Here is a 22,142-nt window from a genome sequence, read left to right as displayed (position 1 = left end):
AACCCTTCTTCCTCAGTTTGCTGAGCATTCAAAATGGAATCATGCTTGTTAGTAGACAGCTTGGGAAAAAGATCACATAAACAACCATTTAGATGTCATTTGTTCTCCCAAAATCTGATTCTCTGATCAATTTTGTTCCCTAAAATTTCTTTTTTCCCCAAAATTAGAATCTGAACAAGTCCAATTTGTTCTTCTTTTCGGATACAACAATGTCAAGTCTACCAGAAGAGATTTATCTCGACATTCTTCTGAGGGTACCTGGGAAATCAGCATTTGCATGTAAGTTCCTTTGCAAGTCTTGGTATTCTATAATTTCGAACCCTGAATTTGTAAAACAGCATCTTAGTTTTGCTACACAAACAAACAACTATAGTCCAATGCTTCAGAACTATGCTCCATTTTCTGATCATAGTTTTCGTTCCATAAGTCATGATTCATTATCATCTGATGATGCTGTTGTTAAAGTGATGGATTTCCCCAGCAAAACATATGAACATCGTTTGTTGGGTTCATGTGATGGCTTGGTATACGGTTTTAAAGAAGGCATTTTTTCTGTGTGGAATCCAGCCACAAATGAATTCAAGAGATTACCAAGATTAGATACATTTTATTGTGGTATAGGATGTCATGGTTTTGGTTATGATTACAAGAATGACGATTACAAGTTGGTGAGTATTCGTCAATACACAGGTTTTTTAATAGCAGTTTACATTTATTCTTTAAAGTCAAACTCATGGAAATCTTTTAAATCCAAGTACGGGTTACTTGATCAATGGACTGGGGTGCTTTTCAATGGAGCTGTGCATTGGATACTGGAAACATGGAAAACACCTCCAAATAGGATAACAATACTCTCAATGGATATCAGTGAAGAGAAACTCAAAGAACTTCAACTACCAATCGAAATACAAAAGATTGGAGATTACTGTGTAAATGTGGGAGTGGTAGATGAGTGCCTTTGCGTACTTGTTCGTATTGGAGAGACATTTGATTTTGAGTTATGGGCAATGCAAGATTACTGAAACACAGAAACTTGGGCTAAACTATATGATGTTACATTTGCGAGTGCGTTGTGTGATTCTTGTTCTGATAATTGTGTAATAACAAAAACCAAACTTATCGGGTCTTTAAAGAATGGTGAAATTATGTTCAGGAATAATTGTAGCATAAATTTATATAATCCAAAGTGCAGAGCTGCTAGAGTAACAAATATCCAGGGTTTAAACATGGTTACAGCAGTGAATTATTTGGAAAGCTTGGTTTCACTGAACACTATTACTGCCCTGGGGAAGAAGGTAAAAGTGAAATCTTGAAGAAGAATATGGCTAAGAAGAGAAACAGGTGAAATGAAATTTAGTCCTTGTTTTTATTTTAATACATACCTCGTGCAGTTCTTCAGTAACTTCTATTCATTTATGTTTTATTCCATATGTTAGAACTTAGAACCGTAAAAACATCATGTAATGGAAGTGAAATATGTGACATATAGTCTCTACAGAAATGCATCTTCTTAGATAGAATTTGAGTTATCTATTCTTGTCACCAACTCTGTGCTTGAACCATCTAATTTCTTGAAGTTTTACAATAATAGCAAGAGTCATGTTTATAGATGCGATAACTATCTCTCGATGTTACATCCATTGTGCATTCTTTATAGTTTTTTAGTGCTACAAAGCAGCATGAACCAAAATTTAATTAGACTTTCTTCAGCTGCTGCAAGTCTGTAACCATTGAAGGGTTTTCTCATTTCCTCTTCTTACTGAAGAATACTGTAGAGGCAGAAAAACTATCTTTCTACTAATTACATGTTTATTCTTGAATGCAAGACGTGTTGCTTAGTATCAGAAGATGTAATTTAGGTATGAAAATTTATGTTGAATCAAGAAATTCCCTGACTGGCCACACAAAATACATTACTAGTTCATTGTATTCAAGTTAGTACTGCACTTGAGTTTTCATTGTGGAATGCAAGAATTTGTTTGGAATCGGAATGTTGTTTCATTGCTTTGCATTGTGAATGTTGTTACATTGCGTTGCAATGTGGACAGTAATGAAAAAGCGATGTGGATTTACAACGTTATGGTGAGAATTTTGTGGTCGCAGACTCACAATGGTAATCCTTACTGGTTGTCTGACTCAAGTCAGGGAGACAGAAATTTTAAAGATTCCGCTAAAGGACATCCAATTTCTGTTGTGTGCATGTAAACCATTTTTGAAGAAATATTCATTTTCTGTTTCATGTTTCCCAAATTTTTGAAGCATAAATCATAAACAATGATGGACCACTCATATATTCTATGGTTACGCAGGAGGTTGTCCAAGCATAGAGGAAGGCCAGCCTTAGAGCGTTTTGCTGGACTTAAGGCGATCAGGTGGGATGAAGAACTGATTTAGGGGGGACTAACAAATATGGTGACATATTCTCTCACTGAAATGGCATAATAGATATATTTTTATGACTTAAACGTTAGTATTTTTAGGCCTAGTCAAGTTAATGTCTTATCTTATAGATATATATTCAACATGAATGCAACTGCATATCCAGATGTACTTTCCTAAAGCTCTCTATCTAGTTGTATTACTCCGAGTCAGAAACAGTTCTGATTCAGTAAGTTAGGTTAAATCTAGAAACTATGACGCAACTATCTTTTTGAATTACTGCTATTTATGCTTTTATAAATGGGTAGTTCTTTAATTAAATTATTTTTCATTCCATTTCTTGGATGATTGTTCTGTATGTAACAACCTTAAATGCACTTTGTAATGTAGGTAAACCTTTTGTTTTATTTCCTGTCTAGCTTCCACAGCAATACACTGTTAATGGTTATATTTCCATGGTTGATTTTGCTTCTGTGAATTCCGATTTTCATTTTTTTCTTCTCTTTTTTGCTACTGTACACTATTATTAGTTCCCAGATACGAGCCCCATCAGGTTTTGTGTATGTTATTATGACTGTTACGTTTTCCCCATTGAGTTAGTCACCTTCACTGATGAGCGTTACCAAGCTAAGAAGACATAGAGCTTGCTCTTGTTTCACAGGGATAGTATGAGACATATATGGTGAAGAAGGCTATTGCTGACGTGGATGGCGATGAGTTCTAATTCTCAAACGCCAGCTTTTGTCAAGTTGTTAAGGAGATATTGCAGATTTTAGCTGCTCGTAGTTGCCTAATAGAGTGGATACTATTAGCAAAGAGAATAAATAAGTGCAGAATAATGTAGGTATTGCAGATACATGTAAACGGATTCTTGTTGTTTCCACTTGGAAGTGCTAGGACACTTTTAGACCCATTGCAGATACATGTTAACTCCAGTTTCAGGACCGCGGAGAACGGACACGGACAAGTGATGTTGGTAACGGTTCTAAAGTAGCTGCCCGGTGAGATGTTTGGATTTCAGAAAAAGCATTGATTCAAGAAACTGATTTTGATCTCGTTCCGCAAAACTTTCGAAAGTTGAAGGTTTGTTATCTTATCCAAAATGGTGACCGGTGTATTCCATCTGTTTTGAGGAATTTTATTCCTTGTGATGTGCTTCCTATAATTTCTGGTGATGAAGCTAATACGGGCTTTTGACCAAAAGGGAGATTTTCTGTTGCTTCTACTGTGGAAAAGATAAGGCATAAGTTTCCTAAAGTAAATTGGGCTCACAATGTTTGGCAAAGATCCCTTTGTCTCAGGTAATATATGGAAACTCTTAAGATACTGATTGTAAACTACAATCTAGAGGTTTACTAGCATCAAAACGTTATCTGTGTGGACATGATATTGATAGTTTATTATAGCTTATTCTTTAGAAGTGTGGTTTTAGTCAAGAAATCTGGAGTTGGCTCTGTAATTGTTATCCCATCAAGTTTTGAGGATGTACGGAGTTTGTTAACCTCATACAGGTGAAGAGAATTAAAGCTACGCAATTATTTTGGACTCTGCCGCCTATGAAATCGATAATTGTCTGTTGTTATGCTGCGAGGTGATCCAGGTTTATATATAAACTTGAAAAGAAGTGAGTTATATGTTGTCACCCTTGGTCGAATCTGTTGTTGCGGACATTGAGTGAGCTCGACTTGTCCATTTATTTGGTCAAGTAGATGACTTCAAAAAATTAATTAAGAAAAAAAATTAACAAAAATATCGCCCACCGTGGGGCTCGAACCCACAGAGACAAGGTTAAGAGCCTTGCGCTCTACCAACTGAGCTGGACGGGCAACTGATGATTAAATTGTACACAAAACAGCTACCGGCCCCTGAACAGTGAGTCCTCCACGCTTTCCAACGAATTCCACTAGGCACTAACCACCGATTTCAATTTTCAAGAATGATGTCTGCTGCAGAATCTGCGCAACCTTCTGTATTGAACACACCACCATCACAGAGAGCCGTGCAACAGATTCAGATTTCAGAGAAAAAAAGAAAGAAAATGCTTCTCCAGAAGCTAATCAATGGATTCCTCTTCATATACTTTCTTCTCCTTTCACTACAAATTCCATTGTTGAATGGTCAAATAATTTTACCCACTGAATTCTTTCCTAAATTCCTTGTCGACTTGGTTTCAAAATACATACAAGAAAACAATGATTATTTGATGTCTGAGAAGCCCCATTTTCGTGTTGGACTAGCTTGGGTTGAACTTCTTCTTCAATGGCCTCTCGCTATTGCTAGTGTCTATGGGTTTCTCAAGAAAAGATCTTGGGTGAAAAAGACTTGCTTGGCTTATGGCGTTTCTGCTTCTACTAGCTTGGTATGTATTTTCTTACCCATATCTTTAAATTAGTTCGACACCGAATATATGTAAATTTTGATTCGAGTCATGTTGTTTTTAGGTTGCAATATTGTCGGAATTGATAGGATCGGGAAAGGGTTCACCTAAGCTTGTAAGTGTTTTTTATGGACCTTTCATGGTTTTTACTATACTCTGTATTCTGAATGGACTCGATACAACATCGTTGTTATCAGTTAATCTCACTGCAAGACCACCAATGGCAGCAAGAAACAAGAGGGTGTAATTCTCTCATGTTATGTTGTTGTGCACTTCAATTATAGTCACATTTTCTACCGTTTTGGTATTTTGCTGTAACTATCTAGTCTTTGTGAACGTTGCAGTGAATGCCGTACTAATTATTGTATTAAGTGCAAAAATGTTAAAGAGGAAATTAAATAAAATATACACAGTCAAAACATTAAAATTGCCATTCTTTATATAGTATTCATCTCAATGCGGCTACATGACTATAAATCCCCACATCAATCCACATTGTCTGGCAAAAGTAGAATAAGGGGACGTACTCATTGCAAAGATAATAGGTAGACTATGATATTCATCATTGCCATTCTTAACCACTACTTTAATAACCATCGCCGTGGCTTACTCTTGTGGTGCATATGCATTGTTGTAGAATATCTAGATTTTGTAACCCATAGATTACAACTTCGATCCAAATCCTAAAACAGAATCCAAAACCTAAAAGTTCTGAGTCCTACTGTTTTGACATCATCGTTAACACTTTATGAACAAAACAGAAAAGATATTATCTTAGAGATGATGACAGATTCATGTACTTATATGGACACAAAGAAAAGATAGTGTGAAGTCGTCAACAAATACAGATTGATCGTAAACATTGCCACGACCCACCGGTGACCAGTTCTATAGCTTCTGTCCTGTTCTTTTTTTTCCCTCCATCTTAATCAGCAGTACAATTTTAACAAACATACGGTAAAATAATGACCGGCCATTGTAGTTCATGGCTTTACCGTAACAGAAACAGGTGTATAAGTGATCACCAACTTACACGAGTATGCAGCTAGCTTGAGTGGCTGAAGTCACAGCAGTCATCGGTTCCCTTTAAAATCATCATGCCCAAGATGCATAGTAACATAGTATACAACTTAGCCTAAAGTCCATCGCACTGTAGAGCGCCGGAGCCATGTCTCAACAAATGAGGTCAGTTGTTAATTATGTCCAAAACTTAAGAAAATGCGACGCCGCTACTGAATCAGTGTGACTTAATATATAGACATCAATCATGTGCATGATTACTAGGAAAAGGGGTTCATATTCTCCGATGCGTATATCATACTAACATTATTTTGATTGCTTAGTGCTCATGTCGATAAGCAATTTAATCGTAGTATAATATTAGGTTCACACTGACTAATCGTGATAGTGGTGGAACGACACTAGGTTCAATTAAATTTCATTATCATACAAAAATATTGGCAAATTTGTGCACTTCACTTTGCACCTGGACCGGAGGACAGGCCGACGCCTCCAGCATTTAAAGTTCGGAATCTGGGTTCTTAACTCAGGTGCACAATGATCATCGCTGTGCATACGAACCACAAAAAATTCAAAAATGTCTAGATTTGCGAAACTGATTTTTTGTAATTTCTGGTGGAAAATAAGTGATAGCCTCTAAACTAACAAAAGGATAACGTGGGTCGATCAGTCAAATCAGGGATATTTGTTTGATTTGTGGCACTGTTGCATCAACAACGTGGATAGCAATATAACTATACTCGTACAAGTTGGTCGAGACTCGAGAATGTACAGTGACAATCCAAACAATTTCGCAAAAGAAAAAAAAATAAAAATTCCATTTTGTTTCACTTATATTGTCTAAATGTAATGATGACTCGCATCCAAATCAACGACCCCATACACATCCTTTCCGTTTCCTTTAAGCCATCAAGAAGAAACAGATGCCAGAGGGGTTATTCCTTTGTTTCCGATTCCATTAAGCAATTCGAAGCTGAAATTAATGGTTGTACAGTATTATATGTGCCTCAAGTCAATCGCAAGTCGGTACAATTTTCTACTACTTATTTATTCTTGATTTAAAGTTTATGTTCGAGCAATTCCAAAATATATATAACACGAAATTGAAAGAATTTTATGGCTTGGTTGACTGAAAAACATAGCTATGTCGATTCATAAAACACCTCAATAATCACAAGCATCGGAAATGTCTTGCATTTGGCTTAGCACTATATGCTCTTTTTTGGGGTCGACATTTAACTGCTCGTGACATGCATGTGTGGAACTTTTATATAAAAGGGGGCATTATTTAAGTATACCCGTGTAATTGAGAAAAAGAAAAGCAAAGAACAGAGTCAAATAGGCACTTTTCATATAATATTCACCTCAATGCGGCTACAAGGTGATAAATCCCGACATCAATCCATATTGTCCGGCAAAAGAAAGTTAGCAAAAGTAGAATAAAGGGAGATTAACCGTTGCAAAGTTCATTGCTAGATGATGATTCATAAAGATACCTTCCCCACTACTTTAATAACCATCGCCGTGGCTTCCTAATGTAGTGCATATGCATTGTTGTAGAGTATATAGATTTGCAACCCATAGATTGATTAGCTTGTACATCTGAACTTCGATCCAAATCCTAAAAAAATATCCAAACCCTAAAAGGTTTGAGTGCTACTGTTTTGACATTATGGCTAAACTCCATATGAACAAAACAGAACAGATATTATCTTAGAGATGATGACAGATTCATGTACATATGGACACAAAGAAAAGATAGTGTGAAGTCGTCAACAGATACAGAGTACTCGTAAACATTGCCACGACCCACCACCAGTGATTGACCAGTTCTATAGCTTCTGTCTTGTTCTTTGTTTCTTCTTCCACCTTAATCACCAATACAATTTCGACAGTAAGACACTGACCGATCATTGTGTTTCACGGTAATAAAAGAGACGGTGAATAAATGGCAACATAAACACTACCATAAACACGTATAGTGGCCATGAACTTGTAGCTTGAGTGGCCAAAATCATGCCAGTCATGGTTTCTCTTTACACACTCATCATTAGTAAGATCCCATCCCATGCCAGAGCCATACCCGCGCAAACTCATCTTTGGTTTTATCTTTCGGCCCCTAAGAGCATGTTTGCTTTCTGCTGACTCGGGGTCTATATCTGATTCGGCCTCTAATTCAGTTCGATTCAGATCGTTTGCTTTTTATTTTGAATCACGTCTGATTCGTGATCTTAGTCAAACCTAACCTCTAATTCAGATCTGTTAAAATCAGGTAATAAAATACCCGTAACTTATAGGAACAAACCACTGACACATATTTTTGAGTTAGATCTGATTCAAAAAACAAACATATTGAATCAGAGTTTAATAGAGTCAGGTGATTTCAATCAGATCCAGACGAGTCAAGAGAAGGCGAACGTGCTCTTTAGCCTTACGCAGAATCTTAATCCGCCACTGATCGATACTCCATGCTATTTGAGGCGCTCCAGCTGCTCGATCTAATCCACGTGGTCCTCCTAAACCTTTGGCTAAATATTTCCATATCAAAAAACGTGTATAAACCAAAAAAAAATGTTCTTCTTTTTCATAGCAAGCTTGCAATGCCAAAACCAAGGTAGGTAAGCTTGAATCATAAGGTACTTAATTGGGCTGACCGACCGATCGAACGGCCCGAAAGAAGGGAGTCCCTTTTATGGCCATTTTTTTGTAAATTGAAACCTGACAAAAATATTCAATTTGATAAAAAGATTGAATTTGGTGAGGTATTTTTTTGGTGAAGCTTTTTCACATAATTCCTTATGTATCCTTGTTTTCCTTATGTATCTTATTCTTTTAGGAGGTATATTTGGAAAGAAAACTTTAATATAACATATCCAAAATTCGTGCCTTGAAATTTTACAAATTTTATCTCACTGGAAAGGTTATAAAAAAATTTACGCAATGAGGACAAACAACAATATCAAATTGGGTTAATTGGTGTTTGGTACTTAAGTTTTGTCCAACATTAGTATTTGGTCTAACTTTTGTCCAATTTAGGGGTTGGTACATGAAAATAACGTTGACTCTCGTTGACTAAGTTAAGTTTTGATTTCTGTTTAGAAATTATTATAAAAATTTATATAAAATGAAATTATTATACGAGTTTATTATAATACCCTTTACTTTTCTCTTAACATGGACATGACTCTGTACTTTCTTCTTCCACCTCCACAGTCGAATAAATATTGCAAACTCCATTGAGAAAGAACAGCGGTACTAAGTCGATTACACGATCAACAAAGTAAATTCAAAATTCATCCACTAATAAATTAAATTCATCCATAATAGAATTATACACCAATTTCAACCAAAATCTTCAAAAGTAATCATTCAATCTTGGATCTAACCATGTAATTTATCTCAATCACACTTGCTCATCTCTTATCCCCAAATTCTCATTGAATTTTATGTAAACAGTATCCCTCTGTCATGAGTTTAAGCTCAATTACATACCTTTTATACAAATCAACCCAAGCATCCTTCAATTTTTGCCCTAATTTCAGTTACACTTGTTCATTCAACTTTGTAAATAAACCGAATCGAAATATGCCCAGAACTTTTTAATGTTTATCACAAAATTTAATGTTTACTTTCCGATTTGCTAAGAGATGGAGAAGCAGAGCAATAATTTTTCGATGAGCAAGTTTTAAGGGAGGAAACAATTTCTTCAAACGTTTGTTTTTTTCACCAATTTGGTCAAAAAAAGAAGACGCCATTACTCCTATAACAAAACCCTAGATTATGATTTTGACTTTAGGTGGAAGTTTCTGATTTACCAGATGTTCTCCACGGAATCAGATTTTTCCAGATTTAAGTTCAATTCCATCACTACTATGCCTTAACGTCATCTAAGTTTTCTTCTCTACCATAGGTATAAAATCAGGAACAACAATGAAGGTTTTTGAAATGGATATAAAAGAGCAGCAGCAGTAATGCGACTGGTTTTGAGAAAAGAACGAGTGTTCTCAAATCATCAGGACCGTCAGTTCATTGGTTTATCAGAGAGTTGTTGGATCCTAAGCCACAACAAGGGTACATTTGTAACTCAATATAATTTATTTTGCAAACTTAATTAAAACCTAGTCAAAGAAGGTCAATGTCAAGTCCAGGTACCAAATACTAAGTTGGGCAAATGTTAGACCAAACACTAATATTGGACAAAATGTAAGTATCAAACATCAAATAACCTATCAAATTTAGAGTTTTTAAGAAAAATTCATTTTGTATATCCATTATGCAAACCTCCACAAAGATTACATAATATTTTATGTAGCCATATTTTGGTTTATACATCAACTAATTTTCCATTCTAACTAACAAAAAGTATGTACAAGCTTCAAAAAAAACAAAAAATTATGTATGTACTCCCTCCATTTCAAGAAAAGTGATACTTTCACTTTAAACGCAATTTTCGAAAATTGATTACATAGTCATTATGCAAACCACCACAAAGGATGCATAACACATCATACAACCATATTTTGGTTTATGGATCAACTAATTTTCCGTTTCTGGAAAAATGATACTTGCACATTCCGTTTCAGTAAAAGTGATACTTTTGCCCCGTTTCTGAAACGGAGCGAAAGTATCAAATTTTCTTAAACGGGAAGAAAGTATTATTTTTCTGAAACTGAACAAAAATATCACTTTTTATGAAACAAGGCAAAAATATCTCTTTTTTTGAAACGAGACGAAAGTAGTCACAGACATACCCGTCTTTGGATTCTTCTTCATTCGACCCTCCCACATTGACCGCAGTTGTACTAGTTACCTAGAAAAGTGGTCGGTTTTACCTGATGAGTATACTCCATGGTACTGCCATACTAACATTAATTGGCAATTGTTTTCCCCAAGAAATAAATAATTAATTGCCGATTGACCTTAGCATAATTATCCATCGTTATAGGTAAAATATTAGTGTAGATATTGATTGCTTTAGTACTAAAGTCGATAAGTAATTTAAAGATCTACTTTTGACTTAAAAATGAAATTAGTGTCACTCAACCACAATCACGATTAGTCGATGAAGTGTGAACGCATGACTAAGATGTCTGCCTAAATAAGTCAATCGTAAGTCAATATAATTTGTTTATATTCTATAATTAATTGTTAGTTATTTACTGTTACGAAAGAAAATTTTCTAATTATTTTTTTTGTACGACGATCATCATGACATGATTTGAATCGCTAATTCGGCTGTGAATGCGTTTCTTTCCGGCTTGGTTGTAAAACATCGGCGTATACTATTACTATGACTAAAGTTTTGTTGGATGCTTTGGATAAGATAAGGTTTCACTTTTCTCATTAGAGTAAGTTTTATGGTGGAATCCATCCATCTTCCACGCCACCTCAGTACTTAAAATTGTGGATGGAAGCGCAAATGGAATGGTGGAATAGTAAAAAAGCTATTTTTAATGGAGCTAAAAAAACGCAATTAAAAATGAAGGTTTTTTTTTCAGCCGTTAGATTTCAACAACTCATTTTAAATCTACGGATAAAAAAAACGCAATTCTTAATTGCGTTTTTTTTAGCTCCATTCTTAATTGCGTTTAACGCTATTTTTATTGGCGTTCAGATGGATCCCACAAACCGCGGAACCTTACTTGGATTTTTTGTGGAAGACCCCAACTTGAAAACCACTACTAGACTTGACATTTCATGATTTTTTCACACTTGGAATAGTTTGGATTCCACCATAAGACTTACTCTTAAGAGAAGTTTGGAGTCAAGATATCCCTGACAAGCCAGACGCCGGTGGATAAAGAAACATCGAAGTCAAAAACTTTTTTTAGTATGGATTGAGAATTCCTACAATTTCCGTAGACAAATAAAACATCCTAGTAGCCAGTAGGCAAGAAGTTATCCCATAAATAATGTTTAAAGATTCTCAAGAGTCCCATCATAGAGCCAAAACGACCGTATAGTCCATAACTCACATCAATTATGGTCGACGAGAGGTCAGTCATGAGTCATGACTCACGCTTTGGCAGGTCAGACTTTATCTTTCTTCCAGCAACCGGAAATCGAACTCGTTTCCTACCCTGTTACGAACTAGGGTTGGTATAGAACTCGCCATAGACTATGGCTAGAAGGGGGTAGTTACCCGTTTCTTTTTGTTAAGATTGCATGGACTATTTGGATGTCTAGGAATGATTTAATCTTTAATGGGGAGTTATTTGAAGTGCAACAGGTCATCATCAAAGTGAAAGCACAATCTTACTATTGGTGCAAAAATTTAGAAGCTTTGAAGAGGATTTCTCCAAAAAATGTGAAATCCAAGATCACAAAATTGGTCAATTAACCCAATAACAACAATTTTTGGGTGAAAAAGACATGTAAAATTTGATACTGTTTAAATGGACGGGAATGTAAAAATAATCAGGATGTAAACAGTTTCATTCTACCCATTTTGAAATATTTTTTTTTATTTTTTAATTTACATCCGGATGCATCCAGTTTCACCCTCGCTATTTTTTAAGTTTAAGCCCGAATGAATCCAGATTCATTCTTTCTATTTTTATTTGGTGTCCATCTAACCCATACTAATTTTTACTCGTCCATTATAACCATGTTTTAAAAATATTTGGACAATTGACCCAATTTCTCAGTCCAGATGGGGACAATTTTTTGTAATTTAACTTTCCTAGAGTCTGGGCAGGGAAGTTTTATCTATTGGTAGCTTTTTTTTCTTGGTTGTTCCCTTTGTTTTCGCTGGTTTAGACTGATTCTCTGTATTTGGGTATGGTCTGTCTGAGGATTGTAGTTTCTGTTGCTTTGGATTTTGCTTACTCCCTGTAAGCTTTTTAATGAATTTTTACGTTTGTCGATGGAAAGAAAAATGAGAATGGGGTAATTTTCTGCGTGATCCAAATTTCATCCTTATATGTTATGATGGACCTTCAAGAGGAAATCCAAATAAAGCACGATATGGTTTCATTCGTAGTCCCAAACGCAGAATGGAAGATGCTATTCAACCCATCTCAATACCTCGTCTTTTATTCTCTTACAAGTGGGAAAAATTTAACCACATCTAAACAATGACAACTATCATAAACATGCCAAAAATATCAACGTTCAGAGGAATCAACGAGCTGAGGGTCCTGGTATTTTCACTGGGTCGTGTGTCCACAATATCCATGGCCGCAAACGTGCTCAAGAGTCAAGTGTGGTCGAGAATGTGGTCCAGCCGTGGGGGCCATGATAATACTCATAGATAGGTTCTATATTTTTTTTATCCGTAAATGAAATTTCCACACGGCTTCCACATGGACTTCAATTTCAGTCAAGAAAAGGTGAAAATATATTTCAACATGCATTTGTGTAAAATTATTATATTCTTTTGGTGTTTTACGGATTGAATGTGCATGGAACTAGCATTAGTGTCACAAGATGTGTATTGAAAAGGTCTGTGAGAGATTATATGATGAAAGAAAATATTTGTCTTCTTTTACCTTATTTGTCTAGGCGGTATGAAGATTTAGCTCATGACTCATGAGTGGTTAGGCAAGAAATTGATCAAAGTCAAGTTCAATTTCCGGCACTGTGACAAAAATAGACACTCTTAGAATATATAGAGCTTACCTCAAAATTTGGCAATATTTTCGTCTACCGTTCAATGTTCCAAATATTCCAATTTGTAAATCTACTACGTCAATTCCATTATGGGAGAATAGACTTAATCCGACAATATATTAGTTTACATTGATTTACAAAATTCCGCCATAAATAAGCTTCACTGACAGTTTTTGTTTGTTTGTTTGATTAGGATTGATGTTGTTGATAATAATATTATAATAACCAAGTTAATTTTACCTTTTAGTAAAGACGAGGTGATGATGATTTTTTCTAAGTTATTGGGTGGCCAGTCATTTACATGAAAGAATCCCACTTCAAAGTTTTGGTCAACTACGAAATCGCCATTTCTGTTCATTCATTGGGGTCTAGCACCAGGGAGTGGTCTTTTTTCATCTCCATTTCTTTTCATTTTAGAAAAGAGATTTTCTTTTTAGCTCAATTAACTCGTGGGTACCTGACTCATCTAATTTGAAATTATCTGGAGCAGTTCGTATGAAATGAACAAACCATCAAGTTTGTTCATTTTACTTCCACTATGGACTTAACAAAAATGAAAAATGGATGTTCAAATCAATAAATTTGTTGGTTTGTTCATTGAGTTGGAGGATGTAGCGGGTGTTTCATGATTGGACTGGCGAGCTTGCCTCAAACGCCCGCGTTTGAGACAACAACGTTGTTGCTTGTCTTTGCAGCGCGCGTTCTTGATTAGAGCGCCAGAGCTTGTCCTTCCAGCGCCTCGTTTTCCATAGAAGCGCCAACGGCTGAATCTAGACGGCTGGAAACTCTTGTGATCTAACGGCTATAATCTTTGAGTTCTATAAATACTCCTCATTTCAACTCCAAATTCACATTCACACATCTAGTCTTCTTTACTCTTCTCTGAGCTTAAAAAAATTCTTCAACTTCAACAAAATTTTCACCTTCTTGAACATGTCTCGTCCCTTGTTAGTTCGGCGCGCTCCGTATACTAAAGAAGAAGATGAATCTATTTGCAGAAACTATGTTTTTTTATTTATTCAACTTGCTTCAGCAAACTATCCATGGGTGGATTTCTGGGCGGTTATTCACGACAGGTTCTGCAGTCACACCCGTAAATCCGAGTCGTCGTGCTATATGCGACATAGAAAATCATTTTCATACAATTAAGAAGGAAGGAAGTGAGTTTGTATCTTTAACCATACAAGCCAATCGATATAGACTGACAGGTGAAACCGATGCTGAGATGGTAACAAGATCTTTGGCTGAATGGAGAAGATGAAAAATATGGCTTTTCGAAAAATGTTTCGAAATCCTAAAAGAGTTGAACAGTTTCAACCCCTTCTTTGAAGCTAATGTAGTCCATCGTACTTCAGTGAAGCTAATGTAAAACGCTTAATTTTAAAGCTAATGTAGTCCGTCGTAATTCAGTGAAGCTAATGTAAAACACTTAATTTTAAACATATGTAATTTTATTTAATTAAATTCGTCGTACTTTTAAAACTAAATTTGCAAATGTAGCAGAATTAAAAATTACAATCTCTCTAACGTCGCTCATCGCTAGCTCCCCCATTGTTATTTTCTGGAGTCCAGAATTCTGCAAGACCTGGGGATAGACCTGGGACATTCCCATTTTCCAACATATTAAATAAATGTGCATATGTCGATAAACCTGGGTGACCAACATTAGGCGATTGGAAAGCATTAGGCGATTGTTGGAAAGCACTTGGTGCACTCGGTCCTCCAAGCATATAAGATGTTTTTTGTTGTTGTGGTAGTGGTGTAACATTGTAGCAGCTATCATTTGGGTTGTAGGGCGAGAATGAGGATGAAATGCGCCTAGGATCTAGCCGAAATACTTGATGTTGAGATACAAGCACGGTTTTTGGTGAAGAATTATTTTGTCGTATGTGTGGTGAAGAAGAACTATGTCGTACTTGTGTTTCTCCCACCACTGTATCATCACTATCGTTGAATGATCTGTTGCTCCTGGTGGAATCGGAAGACTGTTACTGCCGCCCATCATCATTTGACTGCCTCCCATCATCATTTATAGTTGGTGGACTCAATCCAAACATTAAGTTCTCGTGCCATTTCCGACACACATCCAAGTGTGTAGCCCTCATTTGTCGATTCAGACAATGCAAATTGTTTAGTTGGCTCCTCAACTCTCCCTCACTGGCAGTCACATTGTTGTAAGGATAATCACATTCCATATCTTGGGAAACAATGAGGATCGTGGTTGGCTCAACTTGTGAAGTAATACTTGGCATCTCCCAAATAGTTTCGGGAAAATTTGACGAAGATGATGAAGAACTTGCACTCATGGTGGGATAAGTCATAAAACATGGCTCTTTTGGAGGTGGCTGGCTAAGAACGATATTTGCATCATGGGACAGGCGTGTTAACGTTGGGAGATCAAAGAAATAGATGTGCATGTTGTGTGTCCCAATTACAGGCTTCACAATCTACTTGTACCATTTGACATAATCCGCTTCAATAATATTCATCTCTGTATTTAGTTCATACCTCGCCCAATTGGTTCTTCTCAGCCGATGAGAATCTGATCAAGAGGTTTGTATCTGTTGTGGCGGGTTAATTGCAATTGCATATATACCTTGCATTTGGTACTGCAGTCTTTCTCCCAGGTACCAAACCCCTCTATCTAAATGCGGAGTGTATAAAACAACTCTACGCAGAGAATAATCAAGAATACTTCGTCCAACATCAGCATGATACTCAGGAAAATCAATGTAAGGGTGAACAACGACGTTGTTGTGGCTCCGAGTCATCTGATGAAATCTCTGAACAAAACTGGAACTCAAGATGTCGTTGCCAGTGCCCTTCGCTAAGTTGGTCGAGATGTACATATCAACATTGGAAATATTTGGGTAGCGTCTTTAAGGATTGGTTTACCAATACAGAAGTAGGTATACCACCAATACTGCAAATTACTCCATAATTTTAGTATTTTGACTTAATATACATTTGCTCATAAAAATTATTTAAATTTTAAAATAATAATTTTGATATTTACCTCTATGATGCCCTAAAAACCAGTGAAGTTATCTCCGCCCATGGACGCTACATCCAGTGCAAAGTACAATTCTGCTAAAATTACAGATCCCCAGCCATAATCTGGTGCTTTGTCAAGATCTTCTAACGCTTGAAGCCAACCAACACGAGCAATATTAGTTGAGTTTGGAAAGAATATCCGACTCGGTACCCATAAGATAAACGCCCTTTCGAGTTCAGGATAGTCATCTACATGCTCTGGGTTGGATTAGGAAAAGATTCAACGCTGAACATCTAATCCCACCTCCTTTAAATTGTTTTTTATTTTCAGGTATTTCTGAATCCAAAAACGAGGGAAAAAGCTTCTCCCATTTACTATTTGATATCCATTAGTCAGCGTTGAATGGTGGCGGCTCTCCTATTCCACTTGGGATCCCACAAATGAAATACAAATAAAGGGGCGTAATTCATATTACAAGTATAATATCAACTATGATTAATTCTTTTGATTATTTAATAATTATTTAAAAAATATATTTTAAATTAAGTTAAACAAGCTTACCAAATTCAAAATAATGAAATGGAATGTGTGCGTCGTCGCCCACCATCTTTATACCATTGTTTTCAAAATTTTGTTGTTGTGTCTTATATCCTTCACACTATAAAGCGCACGCCAGGGATATCTGTCAACCCTTTGTCGGACTCCAGGGGATAAAACTTCATAAATAGCCTTTACCTCTGAAAATCCACCTCTCATATAAAAATAATCATCAGACCAATCTTGATGCCCGACACATGACCTTGGACTAATGATGGACCAACAACGACACTCGGTGCAGAAAACTCTACTTCACGATCTTGAGAAAAATCTACACCTGTGGTAGGCAGCGGTGCCGGTTCATTTCTTCGATCTATTTTCTTCTTTATACTATTGACCGCTTTTTTTAAAAGACTGCTCATATTGAATCAAAATTTTTTGATTTAGAAGAGTTTTAGAAGAAGGAAATAGTGGTGGTGTAACATAAATGAAGTGAGTTTAATCCAATTTATAGGTTTTGAAAATATAGACGTTGGAATTATGGCGGTTGGAGATATGAACGTTGGAGACGTTGTATCCCACACCCGCGTTGATATCACAAACGCGCGTTTATAGGACCATCTCCAGAGTTTGTCTGTTCAACGCCCGAGTTTGTCAGTTCAGCGCTCGAGTTTGTCTGTCCAGTGCCCAAGTTTGTCTCAAGCACGCGCGTTTAGTCATCTAACGCCCAGTGCTTTACCATAGTGGAAAAGCCAGTTTGGCCATCCACCTGGCTCAACAAAAAAATGGATTTGGCCATTGCCATAAGAGTTTCCCTTAAAAGCAGGATAAAACCGGCGGATTAGATAGTTCATTTGAATTCGTTTAAATATGTGTTCATCGGATCATATATGAAGTATTTTTGGATACTTGACCCAAATAAACGTATGATCAGACTCCCTATTAAACATTCGATAAATGGAAAAGCAAAGGATTTATAGTCTGAGAATCGGATCTGACTACGATGTATGAGTCGAATCAGATTCCCGATCGAACATCCATAAAATGGAAAAACAACTAACCTTTGACTCGGACGGAGTTGGACGTCAAATTAAATTCAGTTCTCGAGTCAGGTCGACAAAAAGACAAGTATTTTTTTTCTACCTTAATTGACTTGTCTTTATCTAACTCATCTGAATCTAACTCTTTAGATCTAATTCAAATTTTTAAAATTTAATTCCTGTCATATACGTGCCTAACAAGTCAAATATATGAACCGAGTCAAGTCATACATCAAACAATAAAAAGACAACGATCTGCATCTGACTCGGATGAATCAGAATATCGAGTCAGATTTCGATCTGTGAGTCAGACCTAAACAAACCTTGTGAAGGTGAAAGAGTTTTTAATGGTCAAACACTTCGGAGGTAAAAGACAACCTTAATCATCGTCCAAATTTTGATCTAAACTAATTACAGATAATGAAATAATTACATTATCCTTCGCTATCCTATGACAATTTAGGAGTAAAAAGATTACCATAACGTAAAAGGAGAGACAGATATTTATTGTCTTTACCTCTTTCTCCTCGACAGAGCACCAACTACTAGAAAACTACACTTGATGTTTACTGTTAACTTTCTTCTTCTGATGTCGGTTAGATTTTGTAATTTTCCCAACACGTGTTCCAACCATACACCTATAAGTTAAAAATCCTTGTAGGCTCTGTTTGGGACCATTTTATGCTGCAGTCATTTTACTCACACTAAATATCAGAAAACAAACAACCCAATTATATAGATTAATTAATTTTCTTTTTGTGGTAAAAATACCAAAAAACCAGCTCCTCAATAAATATCCCTCTCCCTAACCTCTACTTTCACTCTTCTTCTCCAAAACCACATACTCACTCTCCCACCTCTCTCTGTCTGCAACAAAAAAGCAGAGACGAACCCTGTTCTTCTTCTTCTTTTCAAGGAAACTGAGAATCAAAACAGAACTTCAAACAGAAATCAAAACCCATACTCCATTCGTCCATCATCTTCAGAAAGGAGCTGATAAATATAATCAAGATCAAGAAAAATGCTTGAAGAATCAGTATGGGCTACAATGAATAGTTGGTGTACACCCACTGTCTTGTTCTTACTGATGAATGTAATGATTGGAGTAGTAGCAGTTGCATCTGGTTTTGGAACTCCTGCTAAACCTCAACAACAACAAGCAGAAGATGAAAAACGTCTTCATCCACAGCTAGTTAGGTCACCATCAAGATTAGAGAGACTGAAATCTATGAATTTCTACAGATTTAGATCTGAAGATTACAACCCATTTAACTCCATTACTACAACAATCAAACCAGATTCAACAACAGAAACAACCCACCATGTTACTGAACACAACTCATCAGATGATCATCAAACCCATGAAGATGATCAATCATCAGAAGCAAATGATGTGGTACCAGAAAGAGATTTAGATGAAATCTATCATAACCATGTTCATGTGCAGAGAACAACATCTGATACAAAACCAGCTTCTGGGGTTATACCAATGAAATTACCAAAGAAGATGAAGAAATCAGCTAGTGTGAAATCTGCTTTTTCACATTTTGAAGAAGAGGATATTGTTCAAACACCTAAAAGACCATCAACTGTGAAAGACGGGAAAACAAAGTCTAATGATTTGCAGAGTTTCGGTGATGATGAAGAAGTTGATGCTAAAGCTGATGATTTTATTAATAGGTTTAAGCAACAGCTGAAGTTACAGAGACTTGATTCTATCTTGCGTTATAAAGAAACCATCAAGAGAGGTTGACTGATGATCATCAATAGTAGGATTTCATCATCTTAATTTCACTCAATGGGTTCTTCTTCTTCTACTTTTACTCTGTTTATCTTTTTTTTTTTTTTTTCAATTTTGAAGCAGGGTTTTAATGGAGATGATACTCAATGTGTTTGTAGATCTACCTGCAGTTTCTTCATAACAGTGTTATTAAAAAAAATCATTCTGATTATTTACATATTAATTATTCTAGCTTTACCTGCAATTTCAATTATTAGTTCAGGGTACTTTTGTCATCTTGCGCTGTTCTTTCCTCTGGTTATTCTCAGTGGGAGTGAAGAAGAAAAAAGAAGAAGATGATGAAGTAAGAACAACAAAACAGTGTCGGAATGACGATAATACCCTTGTAAATTCTGATCTTTTTGGAAGGGTAATGGGATGCACAAGGGTAGATGTGTCAATATGTGTTTGTATTATTGGGTTAGCTTTATGTACCGAAGGCCGTATAGTGCGGTTGGAAGTTACTGCTGGTTTTGGTCGGTATATGAGTATATGCACGTGGTGGGTGAGTATCACAGTTTTAGTTTGTACACTTTTTCATGTATGTATGGTATATTAGACTGTGTATTCACATCCCCATATGATATCATCATGTATTTATCAAATTCTATCCTTTATTGGATTCTTTTTCTTTTTTATTTTTCTGGTCCATGGAAATTAAAAATTAAAATACTTGGAGTGATGATGATGTCTTGTTCTGATGATGCTCTTTAATTTTAATTATTGGGGTATGCAACTGCACGTTTTACATGTAAGTCGTGGTGTGTAGTGAAGTCTAAACCCTCCCTTTCTATCTGTCGAAACAGATCTTTTTTAAATTTTGTGAAACGAATGTTTTGGTAAGGACACTTGGTAATGTATGATTGGTTTAAAAAGAATAGGAAAAATATTTAACACTACTAAGAAAACAATGTGTTACAGAACATGGAAACTCAGGGTTACAACATGAGATATCTTACAGGATATGTTACAGGACAATGGCTTCACTAAAATCTACAGCATGAGATGCAAGATGAAAGAAAACACATGAAAAATTAACAGATATGCTAAAGATACTCACATGACTTATGATGCAGGTGACTTAAACTAAATGTGAGATAAAACAATGATGCAATTGACTGAAAAGCTAAAACTACAACTAACAGTACAGCTAACACATATATACAAGTAGTATGCAAATGATGCAGAACTACACAGTTGCAGTAGCATGCTACAAAATAAATTAAACTATGAAAACTATGTGATATGGCAGGTGGTACTAATATGCAAATGGAAGAAGTTACACTAAGTCACAAAGTGCAGAAACTAAAAATCAAAAATTACAGCTAAAGATACAAAAGTAAGTTACACTAAGTTACACTAGCAATGACTGAAAAGAAAAAACTAAACAAAATATGTACAGGGTAAAGTAAAGAAAAAGAAAGCAACAATGGCACCGCTACCGAGTCCCCGGCAGCGGCGCCAAAAACTTGGTAGCAAAAGGAATATGTCCTAAAACTACGTTTTATCCTAACCTGCAAGTGCACAGGATCTAAAGTAGAAAGTGAATAAGCAGGGGTTTGTCCACAGGGACTTGGAGGGAGCTATTGTTGTTTTCCTAAATTTCCTAACTAATTTCCTAAACTAAGTGACAGTGGGAATGTAGGTGTGATTCTAGGGTTAAGATTCCCCTTTCACCTAACTAGTTCACCTAGGTTAAATCCTTGTCCCTAATGGACAAGAGGGTCTAGTTCAAGCTAGTCTCTTGACCAGGGCAATTCATGTGGCAAGTTATCTAACCTAAAATCCTTAGATTAACCCCTAGCATTGCCTATCTGATTAAAGCATAAACAATCACAGGTCATTTAGGTTTCTAGGTCTCTAACTAATATGGCTGGTTAATCCCTTAGAACTACCACTAACCCCTAGCATTAGTGGTCTTTTTACAGCACCACTAATCACAAGTCATTGAGGCTTTTAGGAATTTAGCTAGCCTAGACTATTTTGAGTTCTACAAGAATCAACCTAAAGGCTAACCAACATGGCTTAAGGGTCTTCTCACCCTAGTGGTGGGTTTAGAACATAAATAACATTTGAAGATAACAATACATTGAATTAGGCAGTAATTGAACTTGGAATTGAAAGTGAAACAAAGAACTGAAAAAAAAACTACACAGTTGGGGAACTGGCTAGTCCAGTTCTCCCAATTTTGACACTGGCTAGTCCAGCATACCTCCAATCAAACACCCGTAGTCCCTATTTATACTTACAATCCTCTAACCCAAAAATCCCCAAATCAGAAATTAGGGTTTCACAAAATTATAAAATTAAACTCACCTAATCTCTGCTAGACACTCAATGGCGCTCACCCATGCTGCTACATCCTCAATTGTTTCTACCCATGCCTCCAACTCGTCTCTAGCT

The 22,142-nt window shown here is 36.1% G+C and overlaps 3 protein-coding genes and 1 non-coding gene across 4 annotated transcripts; 3 read left to right on the top strand and 1 right to left on the bottom strand.

Moving 5' to 3' along the window:
* The first annotated feature begins 209 nt into the window (after nucleotides 1-209).
* LOC113351221 (F-box protein CPR1-like) lies at nucleotides 210-1,022 on the top strand. The gene has a single exon (XM_026595246.1). The coding sequence runs from the start codon at nucleotides 210-212 to the stop codon at nucleotides 1,020-1,022; it is 813 nt and encodes a 270-aa protein (XP_026451031.1).
* Nucleotides 1,023-4,132: 3,110 nt separating this feature from the next.
* Nucleotides 4,133-4,205, bottom strand: TRNAK-CUU. Its single transcript has one exon. It is a non-coding gene; the product is annotated as a tRNA-Lys (tRNA).
* Nucleotides 4,206-4,244: 39 nt separating this feature from the next.
* On the top strand, nucleotides 4,245-5,155 carry LOC113353419. The gene is made up of 2 exons (XM_026597024.1): nucleotides 4,245-4,738; nucleotides 4,821-5,155. Exons 1-2 carry the CDS (start codon nucleotides 4,316-4,318, stop codon nucleotides 5,001-5,003), a joined length of 606 nt encoding a protein of 201 aa, XP_026452809.1. The 5' UTR covers nucleotides 4,245-4,315; the 3' UTR covers nucleotides 5,004-5,155.
* A 13,825-nt stretch (nucleotides 5,156-18,980) lies between these two features.
* On the top strand, nucleotides 18,981-19,712 carry LOC113351220. Its single transcript, XM_026595245.1, has one exon. It carries the CDS (start codon nucleotides 18,981-18,983, stop codon nucleotides 19,710-19,712), a length of 732 nt encoding a protein of 243 aa, XP_026451030.1.
* The last annotated feature ends 2,430 nt before the right edge of the window (nucleotides 19,713-22,142 follow it).

The sequence above is a fragment of the Papaver somniferum genome, chromosome 2 (genome assembly GCF_003573695.1).
Source record: "Papaver somniferum cultivar HN1 chromosome 2, ASM357369v1, whole genome shotgun sequence".
NCBI classification, from domain to species: domain Eukaryota; kingdom Viridiplantae; phylum Streptophyta; class Magnoliopsida; order Ranunculales; family Papaveraceae; genus Papaver; species Papaver somniferum.
This window is presented reverse-complemented; position numbering and strand designations above follow the sequence as displayed.